General features: G+C 45.3%; 1 protein-coding gene across 2 annotated transcripts; it reads right to left on the bottom strand.

Annotated features, from left to right (window-relative positions):
- Positions 1-958: 958 nt before the first annotated feature.
- On the bottom strand, positions 959-12,536 carry CD2 (CD2 molecule). Of its 2 annotated transcripts, none has more exons than XM_061453937.1 (5): positions 12,391-12,536; positions 9,347-9,643; positions 6,859-7,101; positions 4,526-4,645; positions 959-2,575 (listed from the first exon to the last, which is right to left on the bottom strand). In XM_061453937.1, exons 1-5 carry the CDS (start codon positions 12,449-12,451, stop codon positions 2,367-2,369), a joined length of 930 nt encoding a protein of 309 aa, XP_061309921.1. In that variant the 5' UTR covers positions 12,452-12,536; the 3' UTR covers positions 959-2,366. The 2 variants fall into 2 exon arrangements, with proteins under 2 accessions (XP_061309921.1, XP_061309922.1); XM_061453938.1 differs by lacking the exon at positions 959-2,575 and adding an exon at positions 2,602-2,906.
- Positions 12,537-13,743: the final 1,207 nt, after the last annotated feature.

The following is a 13,743-nucleotide window of genomic DNA, read 5'->3' as shown; positions in this document are numbered from 1 at the left end:
GCTCATCCTTAGATTCAGGCTGCAGTTCCTTGCCAGAAGAGTGAGCACACTTCTCTGCTGGGCTGGAGTCACCCTGGCACCACCTTATGCAGGCGCTGGTGCTCCACTGCAAGGACCTGCACCAAAGCCCAGGCTGGTCGGAAGCCCAGAAGGGTCTCTCAGAGGGTTGACAGAAGCTCACCAATCCTCAGCCATGGGGAAGAAGCATCTCCAAAGCATTTCTGCAGCTGTTAAGCCCAAGACACAGAGAACACTAACCAGTGTCAGGGCATCACAGGAGGAGCCCATCCTTCTCCTCAGGTCCCAGTAGCTCTCCTCTCTCTCCCAGGAAGGACGGGCTCTCCTGTAACCATGTAACCACAGAGAATTCCCAGCTCATCTACTTGCTCAGAAGAGGGTGGTGATAAAGCTCCAGCCACATAGGACAGCCAGAGCATGCTGCCACAGCAGGCAGGTGTGTACAGTAGCTGTGCTCACCTGTGCCAGACTGAGCCCATCAGCTGGGCATCAGTGTGAAACCTGCTGCATCCCTGTTTCCATGGCTAAGGGACCAACATGGTTTTTTTGCCTCCTTCATACCAAAGTGAGATCCAGATACTGAAGTACCAGCACAGGGGTGAACTGAGATCCTTTCCACCCACTCTTATGTTTATTAATTCTCTATAGGGATATAGCGTATGTTACAGAATAAACCATAAAGTGTTTATCAGATGCAACTTCCAATAGCAAAAGCCCTAAAACAAGCTGCATAAAGCCAAGGTGATGCTCCCAGGGCTGTGTCTGACATGGGAGTTCAAGCACTGACCAAGCTCTGGCGGAGGTAGAGACCTTGTCCCTGATAAGTTACTTCTCTGTCCTTGTGCCAGAAGATAAAAATAGTCATATTCCTGGGAAGAAACAAAGGATGGCTGTTTTTTCTCCCCTGATATGTGTAGGATAGTCAAATCTAAAAGATAGTCAAATCTAAAAGAGGTACTATATGTTCTGCCTAATGGAACATGCTGAGCGGATGTCTTGTGCTCTGTGGCTCTTGCAGCTCCCTCCTTCTCCACTTGTGCTTCCCCTTACACCAGGTAGGCCAGTGTAACCGTTTAGACATTGCTCTCTTGTCTCCCTAGCTGTCCCAAAGAGACAGTTGTGAACATCTCCAAGGACCAAAAGAGCAAGTAGTGTTTGTCCAGCACATGTGCGGTGATACAGGTGCAGTTATTGCAGTCCAACCTCTTTCTCTCTTTGGGAGGGAGATCTCTCAGCAGTTCTCTATCATCACCTTGTTATATATGAGGTGCTTACCAGCAAAGGGTCCTGGTCCCTCACCATCAGGAGGAGGCCCTACAATGGAAAGCCATTACAATTCAGACAATAACACTAGTGATCAGACTGCTTGGAAGTCTGTAACACTTGTGTTATAAGCTAATGATTACCAGACTTCTTCTATGACAAAATAAATGTTTGGATAGCCAAACGGACCTATCCTGACAATAAAGTTTAATTTTATTTTTTTAGCAAGGAGTCACAGAAAACTGAGCTGAAATATTCCTTGAAGAGGCCATGCAGCATGTTCCCTGGGCCTCAGCAGGATGAGAATGCTTAATCCGCTGTTTGAAACCCCCAGTGCTGGAAATCCTCTCCCAGAAATCTATTTCAGTACTTCATTTGGAACAAAAAAAAAAACCAAACCAAACAAAAAAACACACCTGACTTAACCCTCCCTGCAACTTAAGCCATGGTAGAGATCGTGAAAAGTTTACTCCTTTCTCACTTGCATTTTTCTACACACGGATGTCCTTCAAAGCTCCCACATCTCCCTTCAGTATCTTCTTCTCTGTGTTTGATGACACCAATTCTATCAGCTTCAGACAAGCATTTAATTACATACAATTATTTTTTAACCCAGGCAGTCATGCATTTGATCCTGAAGCCATGGGGCTGTCCTAATGTGTGGCAGGAGAAACAGAAGATATGTGACAAAACCCAGTAAGATCCTTAGGCCCATATTGTCTCAGTAGGGCTTTAGCTTCTTCTTGGTATAATCCATCCAAGAGGCACAAAGACAACAAGGTATGGTAAAAACAAGTGAACCACAGAAACACACAGATTTCAAGGCTCAGTGCTCCATACCCTACCATGGAGAGACACCTTTGATGAAAAATGGCCACAGGGATGAATGCCCATCACCTTGAATCTCCTCCACTGGGTCTCTTCATCTCCATTTGAGGTTCTCTCTAATTTTCTGCAACAAAAGCTGCCATTTCATAGCTGAGCGTTACGCAAGGTTGGGAGGGAGGGATTCCTGACTGTTGGAAGCTTTCTTTTCCTAGTGCACCGTGGAGCACAGAGACCGCTGTCCCTCCCGGGGCAGATGTTCAAGGTCTCTCTGTGGGGTGGTTTGGAGTCCGCGGCTGAGTGCGGGGTCGGGGTCGTGGAGGCAGTGCTCGCTGCTGTACCTGGGGTTGCGGCAGCGGCCGCCGCTGCACACGCTGCTGCCTCGGGGTGGGATTACACGGCGGCTGCCGGAGCTCCCTCACCATCATCTCACTGTCCATGGGGCGCGCCTGAGTCAAGTGCTCCTCTCCTGCAACGACACGAGCACCCCGCAGTCAGGCACAGCCTGAGCAGAAGTGGGACAGAGCAGAAAGTACTGGGGCCAAGCAAGAAAAAGCCAATGTTGGTCTTACCTAAGACTGCTGTCACTCTCAGGTGTTCCTGCTACTCCAGTCAACAACCAAAATCACCTCTGCTTGCACATCCCAGGCAAACCCAAAAGCTTTTCTTGGCTGCCTGGCTGAGGTCAAGGTACCTGGGGGCATTTGAGGCAGCTCTCCCCTGTCTGTGCTGGGGGAACCACCAGTCACCAGTGGACAGCCCCAGCCTGAGCTGCTCTGAACTGTGTTGAAAACAGGACACTGAAAGCAAAGTGAGATGCAATCACAGGAAGCAATCAGTATCAAAGCACTCTGCCCTGCCAGTATCAGTGCTGGAAGCCAGAGGCCCATTTTGACAGCACTGATTTCCCCATGTGCAGAAGTAAATTCATGCCAGCTGACTCTTCATCACTGCCTTATCATTTCTGTAACATCAGTCAGCTTAGTTTAGGGGTTGAGTCACTTGGGACACTGAAATGGCCTTAAGAACACACAAAACTGTTTCAAAGAGGCTAGTCACTCTCTTATATTAGTTCTCATTTTCCCAGGCTTCTCTTTTTCTTCATTCTTACTGAATCCAGACCCAAGAACTGAGGGCATGCTATTAATGTGCAGTTGAGGAAGTAACGTATCTCACTCAAATAAGAACAGCTATAATGCAGAGTAACACTCAGATGGCTCACACCATCATTATACTCATGAGCTATGGCAAGCCTTCTGAAATGACACCCTGTGGTTGCAATGTGGTGAGCTCTCCCAGTGAATGGGGAAAGCTCTTGCCTATTCTTCATCATCATAACTTTGGGGGAAGCAGGAGGGTAATGGCAAGTTACCCACACTCAGGTGTAGTGAGGTTGCACTCCCCTCAGCCGCAGGACTTGTCATGCTCACCCTTCTTGTCAGCCTGGCCATGGGCACCTTTGAGACAGCAGCTGAGGTTTCTTTCAGGCATCTTGACAGAGATGCCTGTTGTGTACAAAGGAGCTTTTACTCCCATTTTGTAACTCATGAACTGACTCACACAGAGAGTAACTGTTGTTTGAGACCACACAGGAAGCCTGATACACGGTGTGGGGGCAGGACTGGGAAATAAGCCTTTGAACAAGCCCTGACAGGGCAACCTCCCTCCTGCTTTAGCTTCCCAACCTAGAAGTGGGCAAGACAACTCTTCTTGTGTGGCAGCTTAGTGTCTTCTGTCCACCAAAACTAGCAGCAATGCCCAAGTTGTAAATTCAAGGCAACCTCTCTGATAAGACCAAGGGCCCACTCTCAGAGACCACTGGCAGAGCATTTCCCATGGTCTTAAGGAGCCATGAATTTTGGACAACATTTGAAATACCTGCCCACCCTGAAAACCTCAACTCTTTAAAGTGCCCCAGGTGGGGCCACCAGTGTTGACAGACCTCCAAGGACATTGTTCTGTAGAGAGAGCAAGTTCCGTGAGATGCCTGAGGAAATTCACAGAAAAGCTGAGCTCTTCTTGCCCATTTTCACTGTCTGCAGTATTTCCAAAAGTGGCTAATGATTTCAATTTTGCACCATATAAATTTGTCAAAAAATCTGCTGATGGGATACCTAACTGTATATTTTAGCCCCACAGATGTTCATCACTGATGGCCTTAGCCAAGCTTTAGAGGAGCAATTCTTTCACCACGACTAAAAAAACGGCTTGACAACAAGAAGTCTTTTGTTCAAAGCAGTGTATCAGAAAACAAGACTGGCAATGCCAGCGGATCTGCTGAGATTCACCATATGCCAAAACCCTGTTGTTGCTCATACCAAAGTAGAGAGCATACTCCTGCCCACAGGGCTCACTGTCAGCATGAAGCTCTAAGATTTTAGGTGGCTGGTTAGCAACATAAAGCCTCTTAACCACTTACCATCATCTTCCAGCCTTTCTGCTTTCTTCCTCCTGATACAATAAATAAGTAAAATCATGAAGATGACAAAGAAGACTGCACCTCCTGCTATGCTTAAGATGAGATAAAGGTCCAGCTGGCCTAGTTAAGGGAATGGAAGAGGATTTTAGAGAGAAAGAAATAACTTGCACAACATCTGCCTAGAGTTACTGTTTTCTTCTGTCAACCATAAAGGCAGCCCCAGTGAGAGAGCCCATCCTTTGCCTTTTCTCTGTAGACAGCATAAAGTTGCTGGTCCTCATTGTGGAAAATTTTGATTGCTCCCTGATAGATCTAAGTTCTGCAGAAAATTGAAACCATTCATGTGAGCCTGCTCATTTGATTTAAATTACCACAAATGCCCTGTTCCTGCTAGCAACAGATACTTCTAGGGACAATGAGCATGCAGGCAGTGCACAGCATCTAACAAAACTAGACTTTCAAAGTACTTCCTACTGAGCTGGAAACACTGAGACTAGCTCTCTTCAGGGTATTTTGCTACTTCCTCTTCAATTTTTGGCTGTAGGCAAATTTTAAAAAACAGTGAAAAGAACATAACCAAGTATCCCAATCTCAAAATGAGAGTTCAGTTTGCCCAGTGAGAAAAAATTTTTATGACAGTTCCTTATTCTCGCCAGTGAGGTTTGCTGGATGCTGGCCTTCCTCCACCATTTCCTGCTTGGGTTGTCCTTCTGACATCTAGTGTTCATGCTCGAGCACACGTGCTGTGGAGTGAACCCAGCAGAAGTGCATCCTCCTTGGGGGACAAAGTTCCAAAAAGGACAACACCACTGGTATCACTGTTAACATTCACTGGGCATGCATATGGAGAGCAGAGAGTGCAGAGCAGAGAGAGATGGCACAAACAATTTAAGGAAAAGTTCTTTCCTGTGAGGGTGGTCACACACTGGAACAGGTTGCCCAAGGAAGCTGTGAATGCTCCATCCCTGGCAGTGTTCGAGGCCAGGCTGGACAGAATCTTGGGCAACATGATCTAGGGTGATCCATGGCAGGGAGGTTGGAACCGGATGATCTTGAAGGTCCTTTCCAACCCAAACCATTCCATAAATCTATGATTCTATGTCTACAGTATAAAGACCACCATCAGCCTGGGCTGCCCCAGTGGAAAAAAAAAAGACAAGTACCCTCACTAATGTGGTTGTTTTCAACTTTTTTAGCTGCCAGTGTTACACAGAGGTGTATTTTGCCATTTCCGTGCCTGTTTCTCCCAGCTGACTTTAAGGTGAGCCCTGGCAGATTCACACATGGTTCATGCTTAAATGCAGTCAACTGAGCTGAAGCCCATCTGAAATATGCCTTGCCTGCTAAAGGTCAAAATTCAAGGTGATAGGCCCCGAATGCAGGACCAGAAGTTCATGAAGGGCAGCAGGGTTGGAAAGAGGTTTAGTTGCAAGCTGAGGGATTTGTAATCTACTATGGAGCTGGCAGAATCCTGCCACCACACAGAAAGGTTTGAGGGGGTTTTGTTTGAGTAGGAAGGGTAGTCCTACAGATTTTCCTGTGGGTTTTTTTGTGTGTGTGTCTTAGAAATGCTGTATTTGCATTTTGAAGATCAGTGTGGCAAACCTTTTATTTCTCTGTTAATGATGTGAGAAAAAACAAGCTCTTCCTCCCAACTCACCCTGTGAAGGAAGAGCATTTCTGAAGGGTGAGAAGTGAAGTGAAGTATTTAGCTGATGGCTAATGTCTGGCTATACTAGAAATGAAGGCAGGCCCATGCTTGCCTGTCTTGTGCCCTGGGATGGCCACCATTAGACAGCATTTCCTCATTAAGACAACATGTTTGGGCTAGTTTACCCAGGAGACCACTTCCAGTGGAAAACAGCATTGCAGTGTGCTCCGAGAGCCTCTCTGCCATCCACAAGGCTCTTGACTCCAGAAAAAACTCTCTCCCTCTTCCAGTGAGCCCTAGGCCTCTCAGAGGATGGGGAAAAACACCACTAGCCACAGGAGAAGAGAAGGAGCATGGCCCACCTCACATCCCACTGCCCCCAGCTTGGGCTTTCTGCTGTTAAAGCAGGGATGCTGTAAGGGTAGCAATGAGGCTGGCAGCAGCAGGGTGGAGAAGGTGGAGATGCAACAGGGCCAGGGAATGCTAAGCAGGAAGCATGACTCACATCACTGCTACCACAGCAGCATCAGCTGCCAGTAACTGCAGCAGTGTTAGACTTGCACTGCTGGGTACCTGGAACCACTGATGCTTGTGACACCTGGACCAGTCCTACAGATACATACAACTGGGACATGCTTTGTGGGTCTACTTTAGTAGATTCTGGCAAAACCAGAGTTTTTACCTGAGCACTTAGCTACTTTTTCAACCATTTTTTCGCTGACTTGGTTCTTAACAACACATCTGAACGTTCCAGAATGCCGTGTGTGCAATTCCAAACTTGTTGCATTCTTATGTATCTTTTTGCTTTTATCTTGAGTCAGTTCTATTATAAATGTTTCATCTTTAGTCTTCTGCTTCACTTCACACTTGACAAATATAGTTTTGTTCATGCATTCAGCACTGAGGATTGGCTGAGGGACAGGCCCTGAAAAAGAAGAGAAGGCACAGGCACATCTGAGATGGTTCTCCTTTTGAAAACCTCCATTATTAAGCAGAACAGAGTATTAGTGCCCAATAAGCAGCAAGTAACACCAGCTAATGAGACCAGAGAAGAATATAGAACAAATTAGACCTCTACTAGAGAAGTAACGTGGCCATAATAAAGACAATACAGTATATTAGCCTACATATTTTAGCCTGGCAAAGCAGAGCTGTGCCACCACGGCAGGACTACTTTCAGGCTGAGCATGGCCCACAGCCAGCAAGGCAGACAGGGAGAAAGAGAGGAAGTTGTTTTCAGGGGAGACAATGGATGGGAGGGAGTCAGAGCCACAGCCCCCTCCAACACTCCAATGTTTTGATGCTAATGAAGTTGGTTCTAATCTGTCTGTGGCCATCAGAAGAGACTTCTTCTAAGGCAGGACTAAAATCTGCTTGTGATGGTTATGTACTACCAACAGCACCCAACTAGCACAGCGGCAGCAACATGAAAACCCATCAAAACAGAATAGAAAACACAAAACAGAGACACTTCTTAGCTCTCAATGAGGCTATGACAGAAAGAACTGATTTCTGTCTCTTTTTACGTCCCACAAACAGCTAACTGCGTTTTGGTTCCAGATTCTCTATCACTGGTGGCACTGAAAGAGGCAGAAAAGCAAACTGGCAGGGATATCAACTGGGAAAAAAGTTAATTTCTACCCTTTAGACCAGGTAAACAAATCCATGCCAGGGTCACCTCTAGTTACAGGCAGTATAAGTTATTGAGATCAAACATTTTAAAGCCAATAAGGGCTATTAGGTTTGTATCAAAGTATAATCTGACTGACAAATGGCTCTAGTACCCAACAGTTACTAAAGGACTTTACTTCTAAAGCTGTGTGTTGGAGGTAAGGAAACCTCTCTGCTGCACAACAGATGAAAATGATGAAATGATGCAGCACATACCTGGGTTGGAACCTTAACCTGAAATTGAACCCCAATGACAGCTCAGTGGCTTAAAGCATGAGTAAATATCATGAGGCCCTGATGACTTCCTGAATCTGCAGGCCATTTGCAATAGTAATTCCCAAAGGAGTGAGACACCCTTGCTGCTCAGCAGTTCATTAGCCACAGAGCTTCACACTGCAGAAACCCTGCTAAAACTATTCCAGATGTCGTTGCTGCCTTATCAAGGCAACACTTCCAGAGTGCCAGCTGGTGCCCACAAACTCTAGAGGTTGGCAGAAGCATGCACCCTGGCTGAAGAAGGAAGAGCAAAATCATTCCATTGCTGGAAAAAAAAAAAACAAACCATGATGCCCCACAGTTCAGAGGTCTGGAAAGGTGAGAGCATCCATAAGAGAGCAGAATAGCCATCCCACCTTTCTTACTCATCCCAAAAGCCTTGGACTGCTACCATTCAAGACATCATTCAAGACAAGATACAGCACAGGATTGGAGGATGTCTTCATGCTTGGAGCCCTCATAGCTGAAATCCCCAGGCAGGTGCTTAAGTGTGCTTCAAACAGAGCAATCTTTATATTTGTGGTGTTATGTGATGCAAGGATAGGGTAGAGAAGTCTTCTGTCTCTGGAAATTCAACTATTGTGCTGTTTGTCAGAGGAAGTGATTGCTGGCTATTTTTTATGTTAGAGCAAAAATTCAGTGGGACTGCATTGCATAAATACAGGCATTTAGTGCCACCTGAGCTCCTGAGCACTTCTCAGGAACTGGCAGATGCAGTGCAAGGTGCTCACCTACCTAGAGCACTGGCTGGACACCAAAAGTCATAGCTCACTACCCATCAAATAACACCATAAGTTCTTGCTCTGCTCCCACAGGAGGTTTCTGGAAGCAGGGTGCTGCTGGGAGCACAGCCCCACCTGCACAGTGATAACCCAGCTCAGGCCCCATCAAGGTACTGCCTGAGGTGCTGTAGTGGGGTTGACCACACTCACCCTGATGTGCTCATGGTTGCTTTCTTGGGCACATGTGAAAACATGGTGGCCAGCAAGGAGGGGAGCCAGAAAGAAGCAGGGGACCAGAGGGCATCAACAGAAGCAAGGAAAGGAGGAAGAGATCCAGATTGCTGTCAGTGGCAGAAGGAAGGAGGTGCATCTCACAGAAGTTCCCTCCCCACAGAAAAAGCAGAAAGGGTGACAGTGAACAGGAAAGGCTGTAGGATAGAGAGGAAATACCAAGTCTGATTCAGCTATGATAAGAATTGTATGGGAAGAGCAAAAACTCACCCTGAACGATGAACACTGTATGTTCTTCTGCCTTCCGTTTCCCATCCTGCTCATAAACAGTCACCGTGTAATTTCCACTGTCCTCTTTCACTGCCTGCTCTATCTGCAGAGTCCCATTTAGGAATATCTTGCACCTGCACTGCTCCTTGTTCACATAGTACTTAACTTTCCTGTCTTTTATCTGAAGCAACCTTTTTCTGTCTTTCATCCATGTTGCATCATATACACTCCCAGCAGCAGTGACACTGAGAAGAGCCGACTCATTCACTGCCACATAAAACCAGTTGGTGACAGAGCCTGTAAAGGGAAGCACAACCAGCCTGCCAATGTGACTCCAGCAGCATTGACTCTAGTACACAGCGGTGACCCAAAAGGTCTTCATTTGCTACCCAGCCCCCACACACACACCTCGAGTTACCTCAGCCTCTTTGCATTACTGATGCTGTCTTCTTCCCCTGGTCTAAAGCACCTCTTGATCATTCATTAGATATATGTCAGTGCACAATTTAACTGATAGCCAAGGAAGCTGAGTCCAGCTTTCAAAAGCTGGCCTTATACTCTGGCCAACTTATTTGGCATGATTTTGGATGATAAAATTAATGGCTGCCCATGAACTTAACCCCAGCCCTAACTCTTCCTGAAAATAAGGTCATTTTGGGCTTGCACATGGCACAGGATGGTACTCAGAGCACCCATCACTGCAAACGTTACTGTGGACAGCAAGAACACAAACTAGTAGTGGCCATGGACATTAGGATCAGTTCATCAATGACAGTGATGGTAATAATAATAATCATAGCCCTTGTCAAGCAGTGAGTGAGTGTAAGGCACAGAACCAGAGGCAGACACAGTACTGCCAGGTTGCAGTGCCCCCGCCTCACCTATCATGGACACCCTGCTCCAGTGGAATATTTCCACTTGATTTTTCTAGCACAGGATCGCAATGTGGCAAGTAAGGCATGTAGAAACAGACAGCTAACCATATCCTGTGAACTGATCAGGCACTGGGGACATTATAAGAGAAGTAAAGGCCAAATAAATCTTTTCTCTTTGCAGGTGTCCTTTGATGAAGTGCTACCTGGGCAGCACCTGGCATGTGGCTGCTGAAGGGCATACTCAGGAAAGCCAAGGCTGCCAAACATCATGTTACTACCCATGGAGATGATGTACTCTTGGGGCTGTGCTGGGGCTGCCTGCCCTCTCCCCTCCAGGCTCCTTCTCAGCCCTTGCAAGGCCCATCTCCAGTGAGCCAGTTCTTTTGGAGCACAAAGTTTGCTGGAGGGCACTTCAAGGAATTCTCTCCATGCCTCCTTTGCAGAAGGATGTAAAGGAGTGTTCACAAGTGTCAGGTCCTATAAACTCACTGACAACCAAACAGGCGCTCAGAGCCACTGCTTATTTCTTTTGTCATTTTCTTATGTTCATTCCTCTTCAATTTATAGGATAAAGCCAGTCTGCATGAGGGGATTTCCCTTCATATCACCAGATAAAGCTGATTCTGCTCTAATTTTATATATTTTAAGCACTTTTTTGCCCACATAGAGAAACTATGGTTATGGATATTTTCATTACAGTCCTTCATTCATGGTATCTAGGACAATGCTAAACTATGTCACAGAGAGGAAACTAAAACCCAGTTGCCATTTCATGAAATCAACAATACTACAGATAATCAAAGAACTAAAACAGTGCACCTCTGCAACAAGAACATTAATACTGAAGTGCTTCCAGCAATTGACCCCCATCTAAGGAAGGGCTGTTATTTCACTATGGCATTTTTTACAACATATTTGAAGCATCTAATGAAAGGTTCTGAAATAAAGCTATCAACCAGCCTTGGAAGCAGCTATCCTCTACACAGATGTCACTGCAGATTACACCCAAATATATGAATTATGATACTTCTTTCTGCTCAGTCATGCGCTGGTACTTAGACCTAGTAATAGGAATTCTTTGAATAACAGATACTATCATTTCTTCTTTCTGGAAATACAGAAAAAAAGCTTTCAAGGATAATTTAATGGCATCTCTATGGATAGACCACCTGGACATATCTCTGCATGTTTATCTGCTCTCCATAGTCTTGCTAATAGAAAGCTGATTATTCCACACGTATGATACTAGAAATCCCTTTAGCTAAAGTAACAGCGTTTCTGCTAATGCCAACTGAAATGTGCTCCAAGGGGCAGAAAGACCCAACTGTCAGCTCACTTGCAGTCACAAGAAAGAGTTAAAATGAAAAGCTCCTCTAGTAACTTTAGAGAACTAAAGAAGTCTTTGAAAAGAATTTTCCATTCAAGGAAATAATCATGATTTCTGCTGGGGAAGACATTTCATATATCACATACCAAACAAGCAAGAATATTTAACTATTAATTCTGTTCCGGAGGAAAAGAGCATTAAACAACCATACATGCAATCTGTAGTGGAATGAACAGAGAAAAACAACATCCGTGTATGATTGTATTGTCCGCATCCCTCGTACATTTCTCTAATCTATGAGTTTTTAGATTAATACTTTTAAAAATGAGAGCAATAATATGCAAAATATAAAAGATGTATGTATGTGCTTTCTGTTTTCACATCTTAGACTTCTTCAACTCCACTGAAGACACTGAGATATATCACTTTCTGTTAATATTTATGGAAGAATATAATTTGCACTTTCAAAAAATTCATTCATCTTTGATAAGAAAAGGAAATTACCTGCGATAATGTACAGTGAACTGGCTCTCTAATGTAGTACAAGCTACCTCGAGGGCAGAGAGAAAACTACATGATGACATTTCTCGTTATACATGTGTCAAAATAAGACTCATTAACTTAAAGACAAAACTGCTTAGAGCTTATTATTATAACTGGAATAGGAAACTCAGATCCTGCCCTCCCCAAGCTGAAAATCAAATCAAATAATAACCCAAAGGTGTTCACTCACTGGAAAAGTGGAACTGTTTTCTTATCACTAACATCCTACCATTGTAAATGGTTTAAAATGCAAGTTTAACAATGCTAGCCTGAGCAGGAAAAGGATAAGAAAAACTCACATTTTACACTCGGAAACAAAAGCAGCAGGCTCTTGATTAGAAAAATTCTCCTAAAGTTCATTTTCAGGTCAGAAAAATCCAATGTCCCCTTGTCTGATGATAGCTCCTAGAAGGTGGAAGGATTTTCTGCTGTGAGCAGGCAGTGGTGGGACGTGTCGGCACAGCCCTCGTGCCCTCCTCCCCTCCTCCCGCTCTCACCCCACCACTTCTCATTTCTAGCACAGGCACAAAAACCACGGGCAGAAGCACCTCTCAATGCAGCATTCTATCAGGATGCGGACAACATGCAGCAACAAGGAAAATGCCCACTAAAATGTAGAACACCCCTGAAACCCATCTACCCAGCTGGAGGCCCTCATCCTCTTCAGTGTTCACCCAAAGAGTTCAACTCCAGCACCTACATCCATCCTAGTGGGATGGATTCATTTTTGTGGTAAAGGTGAAGGGAATTCTTCTGCTCCCCCACAGCTTCAGCAGCAGCAAGGGGACAACAAGCCCAGGACCCCCAGTGGGGAGCAGGTAGCCAGTGGTGGTTGGACAATGTGTAGAAAGGAGATACACTTCCCTTGGAAACCATCAGTATCAGCTTCACATCAATGTCTGATCTATGAAAGGCTGGCTAGTGCCACAGAAAGGGGCCCTGCAGGCACAGTTTGAGCAAGCTGAGAAATCAGGGGATGAAAACACTGCCTTGTGTCTGGGCAGAAACCAGCCCTGAAGCTGGTTGGTGTGGGAAAGATGTTCATAAAAGAAGCTGGGAGGAGGCATGGGAGTTAGCTCTAAAAACACGTGAGAAGCTTATAAAATCTTTATTCCTGATTCCAATATCAAACAGATGCGGTGGTGAGGATTTGGAATCATATCATCCCAGCACAATCCCTCTGCTACAGTGGCCACTGAAATCTTCCAAGATTTTGTTGCTGATGTAGATCAAGAAAGACAACAGCAAAAGAAAAAAAAGCTGTGTCACCGGAGATGTGCAATATTAGATGAACCTTTTTCATTCGTTCATGTCATTATTCTTCCTTGAAGTTATAAGAAGACCTGGTAAGACACCTCCCCTTCTCTGGCTTTATCATCTTTTAACTGGTACTAATGCCGGTAAAAACTACCCCTTTTGGAATAAAAGGAGGAAAAGTTACCTGAGGTGAAACATGCTGTGGTCACAGTATTGCGTCCTCTGCACAGCACAGGAAAGCCTAGCTTTTCTTCCTTCTGTTACTGTTTCCTTACAAAGAACACACAAAAGAGGCACACACAAAAGGAGAGAGGAGGCAGCAGCAAGATAATATTTCTGTGTCCAACCTCACTTTGTGGAGAAGAGCGAGCTGAGGGCAGAGGCTACTGTGCCCA

Source organism: Pezoporus flaviventris, unplaced genomic scaffold, assembly GCF_033815535.1.
Source record: "Pezoporus flaviventris isolate CSIRO_AGI_PZ_B2104156 unplaced genomic scaffold, CSIRO_AGI_Pfla_v1 ptg000015l, whole genome shotgun sequence".
NCBI lineage: Eukaryota > Metazoa > Chordata > Aves > Psittaciformes > Psittacidae > Pezoporus > Pezoporus flaviventris.
This window is presented reverse-complemented; position numbering and strand designations above follow the sequence as displayed.